We start from the raw sequence: 11,027 nt of genomic DNA on the forward strand, positions 1-11,027 counted from the left end.
AGGATATTAAGTAAAGATCATGTTCCGTAAAGATATTTTGTAAATTGCATACGGTAAATATATAAAAACTTCATTTTTAATTCGTAATATGCATTGCTAAGAACTTCATTTGAACAACTTTAAAGATGATTTTCTCAATATTTAGATTTTTTTGCACCCTCAGATTCCAGATTTTCAAATAGTTGTATCTCAGCCAAATATTGTCCTATCCTAACAAACCATACATCAATGGAAAGCTTATTTATTCAGCTTTGACATATAAATATCAATTTAAAAAAATGGACCCTTATGACTGGTTTTGTGGTCCAGGGTCACATTTGGCAATTGTTGTCTTCCGTTCCCAAATTTAAGACCTTTTGAAATCATAATTAAGACTTTCTTGTACCATTTAAAACTTCATATGGCCTTACATTTGATACAACTAAATGTAAGACTTTTTAAAAGCCTGATATATACTGGTGTTTTTGAACACTAGACTGGTGCTCAAGATCTCAATTGAGCCTTTAATGCATCATTAAGTGTGTGTGTGTGTTTGGTGTGTTCAGTCGTCCTGACCTTGTTAACAGTGTTGATAGGGGTTCGAGCTGATCCCGTGTGCAGTCTTTGGCGGGGCTCCTCAAACGCGTGGCCGGGTGACCTCTCCCTGCGCAGGTCCATGACTCGTCCCGGCGAGCGGTCCAGCCGAGGGTCCATCATCCTGCCGGGGGACCGCTCCAGCCGGCCCGGGGACTTCTCTCTGTCCAGGGGCCGCGCGGGAGACTTGTCCCGCCTGAACTCGGTGCGAGCCTCGTGGTAGCGGTGGGGCGTCCCGGGCTGGTGGAGGCCCTCCTGTACATCGGGCATAGCAGCCAGACGCTTGGAGATGTGCTCGTTATAGGTGGGAGGACCGCGTTTGTTTGGGCTGCCAGAAACCGGGAAGAAAGAGTCGAAGTCAGTCGCCTTCATTTACACTAGTCAACATTTGAAGTGGATCAAAAAAAGTTAATCAAAGCTGTCTTAAGACAAGAACGCATTTTGGTTTTAGGACAACTTTGATGAAAGGTTTTGATCCACTTCAAATGTTGCCTAGTGTAGTTCACAGAAAAATACCAGTTTCCACCAAAACACCTCGAAGTTGTGTTCAGCAGTCAGTTTCTTTCATTTACACTTCATTTTTGAAGCAAATTCATTTGTAAAGATGATTTCCATGGGTTATTTTACAAAAAATGTACAATGTAATATTAGATATAAACTTTATGTAAGTGACAGTAAACGTTACAACTGTATATATGTGTACTTATTCGAAATATGAATATAATATACTTTTATTCATCAAGGATGCATTCAATTGATCAAAAGTGACAGTAAAGACATTTATAATGTCACAAAGATTTCTATTTCAAATAAATGCTGTTCTTTGAACTGTCTATTCATCTGTGAATCCTGAAAAATAAAATGTATCATGGTTTCCACAGAAATATTGTGCAGCACAACTGTTTTCAACATTGATAATAATCAGAAATGTTTCTTGAGCAGCAAATCAGCATATTAGAATGATTTCTGAAGATCATGTGACACTGAAGACTGGAGTAATGATGCTGAAAATACAGCTGCGCATCACAGAAATAAATTACAGTTTAACAGATATTCACACAGAAAACAAATATTTTAAATTGTAATAATATTTCACGTTTTACTGTATTTTTGATCAAATATATGCAGCCTTGGTGAGCAGAAGAGACTTCTTTCAAAAACAATTCCAAATTCTGAATGGTTTACACGCAGCAGAGAGTTCACAATCACCTGACAGACGTTCACCAGTGAGAGGAGATTAAATATATTTGTACAGTTATGAATAATAAACCACAAGCCCATCAGACCAGTGAAGATTCAGACTCATGTGCGCAACTGAACCACTTAAATGACAAGACTACTTACCCTCGAATGGTGAGAAACACGTCTCCTCATCCGTCATATCCACAATAACACACTTCCAACTGGGCATATGACGGTATCAAATTTTCAAGGTGCGATTAATTGCTAATGCTTTTATTACGGTATTATCACGGTATTGAAATTTAGTTGCAAAAAAGTGTTGTCATGAAGTATAACAGGTTTTTCTTAAAACAAAAAGAACTGAACATTTACATACAATAAAGAATACACAAAAAAGTATAAAGTAAAAAATGTCACACTGATTACAGTGCAAAAGAATTATAAAGACCAATAAGTAACACTTCACAATAAGATCTCATTAGTTACCCTTAATTAATGCATTAACATTAATAATGAGCAATATCTCCATTTTTGTTACAGAAGTTATTAAACTTTGTTGAAAAATACAACTGTTAGTTCATTAAATAACACAGTTGCAACTTTTGATTTTAACAACGTCTTATTTAATATTGGAATTACATAAGATTAATGAATGTTTAGAAGAATTTTTCATTGGCAGTTTATGTTTACTAATGAATTATCTAATGTTAACTAATAGAGCATTAATGTAAAGTGTGACCGAACAATAAAGAATCAAAACATCGGGTCGGTGTGATATATCGCATTACCGAATACCAGCACGTGTCTACTTTCAACACATTTATGCGTTTAAATAACATTATAAAAGTAGAGCAACAGTCACATTATGAACAAGAGCTTCTGAAAACACCTAAATATAATGATATAATGAGAGTTGAGGAAGAACGTTTTCAGTGCACCACATCGAGCGGGGTTCAGGATATTCTAAGAATATCCTGAAAGCACTTAAAGAAAGCACTTTTCTTCCTGTAAAGTAGAAAAACAGTCAGAATCTCTGGACCAATCACAGCCAGATTTCAAGGGTTAGTTCACCCAAACATTTAAATTAGCCCATAAATTACTCACCCTGAAGTCTGTACAACAGTGAGCGCAAGCTAGATTCAAGTGATTATTACATTTTGAATATGGATATTTTTCGTACAAAAACACATCGATTCGCTACAGGAGGCCTTTGTTCACCCCCCGGAGCTGTGAGAGACACGTTTTTTTGTGGAAGGGTGCTTTTTATTTCACGTCATTTGAACCGAAGCACTGCAACACCCGCTGAGTGCAACGGTAGAGCTTGAAAGATCAAAGACAATTTTTAATATAACTCCGACTGGATTCGTCTGAAAGAAGAAAGTCATATACACCTAGGATGACTTCAGGGTGAGTAATTTATGGGCTAATTTAAATGTTTGGGTGAACTAACCCTTTCAGGTCACATGGGGTTGTTCACAGTCAGATAGAGCTGCATTTAAATCATTATTCACCTCAAATCTCACTCTGATATTGCAGGTGCAGCAGGTTTGATGCCATTGACTTTAAATGTTTCGATTGTTATTATCGTCAAACCTGATTTGACATCGACACAATTTAATGAAATAAATCTGTGCGCTGTGTGTTCGCGAGTGAAACGCAGCACTGTGTTCATGTACACATGAGCAGCTCGTGATCCGCCAGTGTTTGCAGTAAACGCTGCGCTATATCAACTCATCTTTGTATATTTAAGTCACTTATACATTTCGAAAGAGCAACATGTGCCAACCATCTTCCAAATTTGTAATGAGAATAGTTTATAAATCAACAAAACAGAAGCTCTAAGATCTCACAGCAGTTTTCTGCAAAAAAAAGCAAACAAATTAAGAAATAAATATTACTGTTGTACTTTTACAGATTTTTACTATAAAATAAAATAATTTTATTAAATAAAAGATTATAAAAACGTATTTTAATAGTTTTTAATTACAATATATTTCTTATTTTAATACTTTTTATTTAATAATAATAATAAAATAATAGTAACAATTATTTTATAGTCATATATTAATAACACAACAATATGGTCTCAATTGTTAACAATATATTTTAACAGAATTTAAAAAAATATTAATTTTCATTAATAAAAATACAATTGTTCACTGTTCATGTTAGTTCGCAGCGCATTAACTATAATAAAAATATACAAATTTTGATTTTAAATTCGTTTCAGTAAATGTTAACATTAACATTAATAATAATGAATGCTGTAGAAGTATTGTTGATTGTTAGCTCATGTGGTTAACTAAGGTTAACAATTGAAACCTTACTGTAAAATGTTACTCATATAATATAATCACAAAATTATTATTTTTTTGGACAAATTGTGCAGCCCTACAAACAAGCACAGCAAACCTGGGGCTCTTTATATAAGTTAGTGTAATGTTATGCCTAATGTTAGTGTAATCTATTAACACACACATCATAACCCCATCTTTTAGGCAAGCACATATGGTACCCAAGGAAAAAAAATTAAACAAGGTAATTGCATCTTAATTTATCTCACAATATTTAGAGAGGCAGAAAAAGGATATGGGTGCCGTCACAAAATATTTTTAATACGACTGAATTTGTATATAACGTGATCATCATTTAATAAAAACATTATAAGTTACTAATTATACCGCTTTAATTTCTATGGTTATTCAAACAGCACAAACTATACACAAAAAGCAAGCAAAGAACATTTACATTATCAAAGAATATGACGAGTGAGTTAAGCACGCTCAAAAAACTCCCCCGTTATAATCAATGAAGCTGCCAACAATGTCAAATTGATCTCTTACTTACATCGCACATACATTTCCACTTTGTTGTTTATGATGAGAGAATTCGCAAGAGTTGATGACTCATCTGAACGCCTCTGATTGGCCATCGCATTCATAAGCTCAACAGAATCGTGTGTGATTGGATACAATGCGGAACGCTGTAAAAACGCATGCTTTGATGCATCATTAGCAGATCTAAATTTGATGCCGCAATAGACTTTTCATTTCATTTTCACTTTATTCGTGACATCCTTAATAAATTTAGTTTAATTGTACTGTATATTAAAATAATCTTAAGTAAATTAAAATGCTATAAAAAACTAATATTTCTAATTAAATTTTTGTCCCATCAACAGCTTTTGTTTTTATTTAAGAAAATATAGTTCTTGAAAACTTCTGGAATCACAAAATTGATTGTGGTTTATTGATTTAATACGCTAAGATATATTATAAAATATTCTAATTTTAAAATATATTCATTTAATTATATTGAAGGACTTCTACTCCTTATAATATATATACAATCTAATATATTTAGAATTAAAATGCAAAAAAAATGTAGTAAAAAAAACAACAACAAAAAATTCTACTTTAGAATAACTGTTGTTTTTCACAAAAAAATATGTATTTCAATATTTATTTAAATTTTGTGTGTGGTGCACTTGGAATAGAATTTTCGTTAAACAGAGAGCTAATAAAGAAAAAGTTACTTGAATCAAGTTGTAGTTACATTTTCAAGTTGACTAGTTAAAATCTATTTTTTTTTTAAAACATCGAGAATCGGTCAAACATTCGAAAAAAAAGAAAAATCTAGATTGAAATTTTTCGCCATATCTCCCAGCCCTAGCTGTGCCTATGGAAAAATCATTCCCCCCAGCTAGAAAAGATTAATCAGCCCCTAAGGAAGCTTCTTCCAGAGAAACGTGACACTGACCTGCGCGTGGAGCCGTTTCTCTGCGGATCTGCAGTCGATGCCTCCTGACTCAGGTTTCCTTTGCAGCAGATCACACGCAGCTTGTTCTGGAAGGACGAGGCCAGATACACGGCGCCGGACGAGATGGCCGGACCCAGGTAACGCGGGTTAGGAATGTCCAGGTGAGCGTAAGCGTGAGGCCTGAACACACACACAAACACCACTCAGAGCGTCTCTAACAAACATCAGGAACAAAACCAAACCAGACGGGGCAGCGGTTTTACCCGAGCGCAGAGTGACTCTGAACTTCGATGACGTCTAGAGAGTTGAAGTAGGTCACAAACAGGTACGGCTCTCGGTACGCTGTGGAGAAAACAGACGGGATAAGATTTTATTGATCAGGAGCTGATGTGAGATTGCTAAAATGATGCCTAAATAGATATTACATTAACATTATGCTTCCATTTTAGATTACAACAACAGTTCTTTAGCATAATATGCACTGATGCGTCATTCACAATAAGACCAGAAACATGAATTAATACAGTAAATAACATACAAATCTTGACATCAAACAAGTTTTTTTTTTGTTGAGATTATGCTTATGTTTTTGTCAGATTGGCGATTAATCTTAATTTTATTTTTAATTATCTTGATTCCAACAATTATGAAAATGAGATAATCAAGACAAATTATATACAAATTACATATATTACATAAATATTTAAAAATATTATAAGTATAAATAATTTAAATATGTAAAAAAATATATAATACAAATTACAATATTATACATTTAATAAATAGTAGTTATAATAATAAAAAAATATATAATATATATATATACTACATACTAAATGTATTCATTTAATTTTATTTTTCAGCTGAATTATTATAATTTAATATATATATCTATATATATATATACTATAATATATAAATATTTCAATATTACACAATTATACACTACTAACATTAAAAATTATTATATATAATAATTTATTATTTAAAATATATATTACAAAAATATATTATTCATACATTTATATTTGTTAATGTTGTTTTTCAGTGGAATTACATTTATAGTTCTAGGAAATCCACTGTTAAACAGACAATTATTTTTTCTGAAGTTAAATAAATGGATGAGTAATTACATCAAATTGTTGTGATTAAAAATAATGATTTGGATTTTTGCCATAATCGAGCAGCCATAATATGCATCACGATAAGGATCGTTGTTTGCGTTAAATCATGTGAATGACTGCAGTGTGTCTTGTTTTTTTCTCTGTGATTTGCTTTTCCGTGCACAGCTCTAAACTATCAAATAAACCATCGTCAGCTCTCTAGACTTTACACTGATGAACAAAACTAGGTTTTACCGAAGGACAGAGGCAGGCGGCTCCATTTGATGTCATCACTGCAACTCCTGCGGCCGTATGCATCCACAAACACACCGAACTCTGCAAACAACACACACACCAGTGAAACACGACATCACACACACACACCTTCCGTGTCTCGTACGGTTCACACACGCACCGTGGAAGCAGAGCAGGTACTCGACTTTCTGCGGCGCGCTGGACACCTGGATGATGGAGATGGGGAAGCTGTGGGACGAGGCGGCGAACACAGCCGAGGCCAGAGTCACGTCGTTCTTATCCAGGAACTCTGAACACACCAGTTCAGTTCATCAGCAGCAGTTACAGTGTGTGTGTGTGTGTGTGTGTGTGTGTGTGTGTCATCTCACCTTCCAGCACGTACTGCTTCATCTCGATCTCGTAGAACTTGTTGGTGCCGATGATGATGCTGTATCCGGTGAAGTGGATGCAGCTGCAGGGTTCAGACGTCTCGATCTCCTGCGGAAGAGCAGCGGACACACACACACGTGAAGGGAGGAATGAACACGCGTGTGTGACGTGCATGAGGAGGGTCTTATACGTTACCTTTCTGATGCAGAACTTGTTGAGCGTGTCGTTGAAGCGCAGGATGGTGATTTTATTGGGCATCGCAGCACAGATACACATGCACGTGTCGATCTGAAAAAGCACACACACACACTTCAGTAAAGTCTTCAGTAAACTCTGATTAACAGACATACACGTGATCTCATCATTATCATGAACAACTAAAACTATTAAAACATATTTGTTCAATATAATAAGGCTGAAATAAAATGTAAATATTAGATGAAAAAACAAAAATGAGAAATGTTAACTTGCTTAATGAAGTAAGTTTAAACTAAACTAAAACTGAAATAAAATGAAACCTAAATAGTAAAAAAAAAAACACAAAAAACTAAAATTACTAATGTTAAATTGTTCTAAAATTTGTACATAATTGTACTAAAATTAATACAGATATTAGATAAACAACTTGCACTTAAAAACGTAAATGAAAATAGAAATGTTGCCTTGGTAACTAAATGAAATAAAATAGGTAGATTAAATTTTACTAAAATGTTACAAAATAAAAAACTTCAACTAAATGAAAATTCGAAATTTTGCCTTGGCAGCTAACTGAGAAAAAAAGTTTAAGCTGAACTAAAACTAAAATAAAAATAAATTAAAACTTTAAATAAAAAAAATAAGAGCCAATTCCAAATATTAATAAACTAGTACAGAAATGATACTAATGTAACACTGTTAACAACATTCTGTTAACGGGGTATTTTTGTCAAATGAAACAAAGCTGAAATAAAAAAATATAGACATTAGATGAACAACTTACACTTAAAACCTAACGAAAATTAGAAATGTTGGCAACTAATTGAAATAAAATAAGTTGAAGTACTAAAGTTATACTGACGTAATTATATTGTACTGAAATTTAAATTTAAAAATGAAAACTGGAAATATAAAAATAAAAGCCAATTCAAAATATTATAAAAAAAAGCTGTAATAGTATGTGTAAATAATACTAAAATAACACTGGTTCTAACCAGGACTTTTAATCAATCACTGGGTTGTCAACACAGTATGTCAATCATTTTATGTTGGTACAGTAGCTCCGCCCACAGTGAAATCTCATTGGTCCAAAATCCTACATACTGTATCTCGCCTACATCCACAGATCCTACAAAGGAAACCTCCAGGTTCAATACAAGTCAATGTGAAACACCGCTCAAAACCAATTTTACTTCAATAATGAGATGCATTTCTGAATAAATCAGGAGATTCAATACACTTATAACTAGAGATCAAATACAGGACCTCTATTAGACTTGGTAACAGGAAGAGCATCATATACTGTGTGGGTTGATGGGGGTCTCTACCTTTCCGGAAGCGAAGAGATGGCAGCCCTTCACCGCCTCGAAGATGTAGGGACTGAGATCGGGCTGCGCCGGCAGATGAGACTGAGCCAGAGACTGTTTGACCCGTTTGATGTCCACCAGACACAGAGCGCGCTCCTCACCTGGCTGCTCTGATGCCGAAATAAATCCATGCAATTATTTTTTAATCGATCCACGAATCACGATGCATCGATTTATTGTGACAGCCCTAGTATTCTGCTAGTAACCCACTGTCTGTGATTATTGTTCACCTTTAACGTCTCATTATTCTGTCAGTAAGAGCACACACATGTGAAGCAGAGAGTCGGACACTGACCGGTGATCATAAGCAGCTTGTCGAGCTCCTTCAGGACCTGGATCTGGAAAACAGAGTCGAGTCCCGGGATGTGTGTGAGGGAGTTCTTGATGACATTCAGAGCGTACAGACCCTCCTCTGAGCCCACCAGCACGATCTGAAACACACACACACACACGATCACTGACCTGATCTGAATTATCACACTATTGTCTTCTGTAGAGCTGCTTTACAACTGAAATGGAACTTGTTTTATCACTGATAAACCTTGCAACATTAACAGTAACACTGTTATTTCTGTTTATTACTGTGAAACAATCTGTATTATATAAAGTGCTATAGAAATAAAATTTGTCTTGACTTGAGCTTGTTCACACAGGAAACATAACTGTTTTTAAATCACTGTCTACTGCATTTTATATGAGCGCTGCATTTGAAAACAAACGTCATTCCCCCTCCTTACCAAACTTACCTTTTTTTTACTTACACAGACACACTTACACAGACACACTTACACAGACACACTTACACAGACACACAGAGACACAGACAGACACACACACACTCAAAAGTTTGGGATCAGTAAGATTTTTACTGTTATTTAAAGAAATCTCTTCTGCTCATCAAGGCTACATCTATTTGATCAAAAAAAAAAAACAATATTGTGAAATATTACAATTTAAAATAAAAATTTTCTATTTTAACATACTTCAAACTGTAATGTTATTATTCCTGTGATGCGCAGCTGTATTTTCAGCATCATTACTCCAGTCTTCAGTGTCACATGATCTTCAGAAATCATTCTAATATGCTGGTTTATTATCAGTGCTGGAAACTGTTGTGCTGCTTAATATTTTTTCGGAAATTGTGACACTATTTTCAGGATTCTTTGATAAATAATAATTAAAAAAAAAACTCGACAGCATTTATTTAAAATAGAAATCTTTTTTAACAATGCAAGTCTGAACACATCCTTACTGAATAAAAATATTAATAAAAAAATAATAATTTGAACAGTTTTGAACGGTAGAATATATATTGATACACAAGATTTTTATTTTAAATAAATGCTGTATAGGTGATGTGTGTTTTTATTTTTTAGTAGTTTTTACTATTAGTTTTCATTATTAGTAACAGTGTGGAATAATGTGTAGTTGGTGGATTTATTTTTGCTATTTTTATTTTTGAACAATTTTGAATAACGTATAAGCTGTGGGTGTATTATTATTTTTTGTGTTACTAATAACACTGTGCGTTACTTTATTTTTTAGTGTTACTGCGCTGTACCTGGTCAGTTAATGGTAAAGTACAGTTAATATCCAGCCGATCGTCTCCCTCCAGCTTCAGCAAAGAGTTTCCCAGCAGCTTCTGTTCAGACAATAAAAGACAGAGATGAACGATTAAAACACAAGTCACACAGTTCACTGGGTAAAGGAGCTGAAGCCAAGCACACGTGTTCAAGACAGATGTAGTAGCTGCTCGAGCGAGACGTTTGCATTCAGGATCGGCCAGTGTTTCCTACAGTTTGAGTTAAACATGAACAAACACACAAATTCTGAATTCATGTCATACATATTGATGTATATCATGCCTCAAATGAACAAAACAAAACTAAAAACAACGAAGGAGCACTTCAGCTTGCTGTGTGAACGAAGCCCGAGTGATTCATTTCAAATGAACCGATTCATAAGAGTCATTAGTTTGTGAATCAGACTACACTGGTCATGCTGCATGTGAGAATGTCCCAATGTAAAGACGTCTTAATTGTCTATTCATTGCGTTTGTATTATTTTCAAGAATTTCTGCTTTTCTAGACTGAGCTGCAGGAAACACTGGAGTCTGCGGATGATTCAGAGGAACGGTCTGATGATGCAAGCGACACGGGCACCAGACAGAGGAGCATGCTGGGTAACACACACACACACACACACACACACACACACACACACG

The 11,027-nt window shown here is 34.6% G+C and overlaps 2 protein-coding genes across 2 annotated transcripts in view; one reads left to right on the plus strand and one right to left on the minus strand.

Annotated features, from left to right (window-relative positions):
- LOC107698017 (myotubularin-related protein 3) overlaps positions 1-9,123 on the plus strand; it is a 50,783-nt gene extending 41,660 nt beyond the window's left edge. The window contains exon 17 of the mRNA XM_016498924.1: positions 9,059-9,123. The gene's annotated coding sequence lies outside the window, so the exon portion shown is untranslated. The remainder of the gene's footprint in view (positions 1-9,058) is intronic.
- The window catches only part of LOC107698016 (citron Rho-interacting kinase-like), a 12,781-nt gene extending 2,206 nt beyond the window's left edge, over positions 1-10,575 (minus strand). Inside the window, exons 1-11 of the mRNA XM_016498923.1 lie at positions 10,531-10,575; positions 10,365-10,445; positions 9,099-9,234; positions 8,765-8,904; positions 7,437-7,529; positions 7,241-7,349; positions 7,033-7,161; positions 6,873-6,953; positions 5,778-5,856; positions 5,515-5,694; positions 556-901 (exon numbers count right to left, since the gene is read on the minus strand). Coding sequence (XP_016354409.1) covers positions 556-901; positions 5,515-5,694; positions 5,778-5,856; positions 6,873-6,953; positions 7,033-7,161; positions 7,241-7,349; positions 7,437-7,529; positions 8,765-8,904; positions 9,099-9,234; positions 10,365-10,445; positions 10,531-10,575 — 1,419 coding nt within the window. The remainder of the gene's footprint in view (positions 1-555; positions 902-5,514; positions 5,695-5,777; positions 5,857-6,872; positions 6,954-7,032; positions 7,162-7,240; positions 7,350-7,436; positions 7,530-8,764; positions 8,905-9,098; positions 9,235-10,364; positions 10,446-10,530) is intronic.
- Between the last annotated feature and the right edge of the window lie 452 nt (positions 10,576-11,027).

This window comes from Sinocyclocheilus anshuiensis, unplaced genomic scaffold, assembly GCF_001515605.1.
Source record: "Sinocyclocheilus anshuiensis isolate Anshui unplaced genomic scaffold, SAMN03320099.WGS_v1.1 scaffold2368, whole genome shotgun sequence".
Taxonomy (NCBI): domain Eukaryota; kingdom Metazoa; phylum Chordata; class Actinopteri; order Cypriniformes; family Cyprinidae; genus Sinocyclocheilus; species Sinocyclocheilus anshuiensis.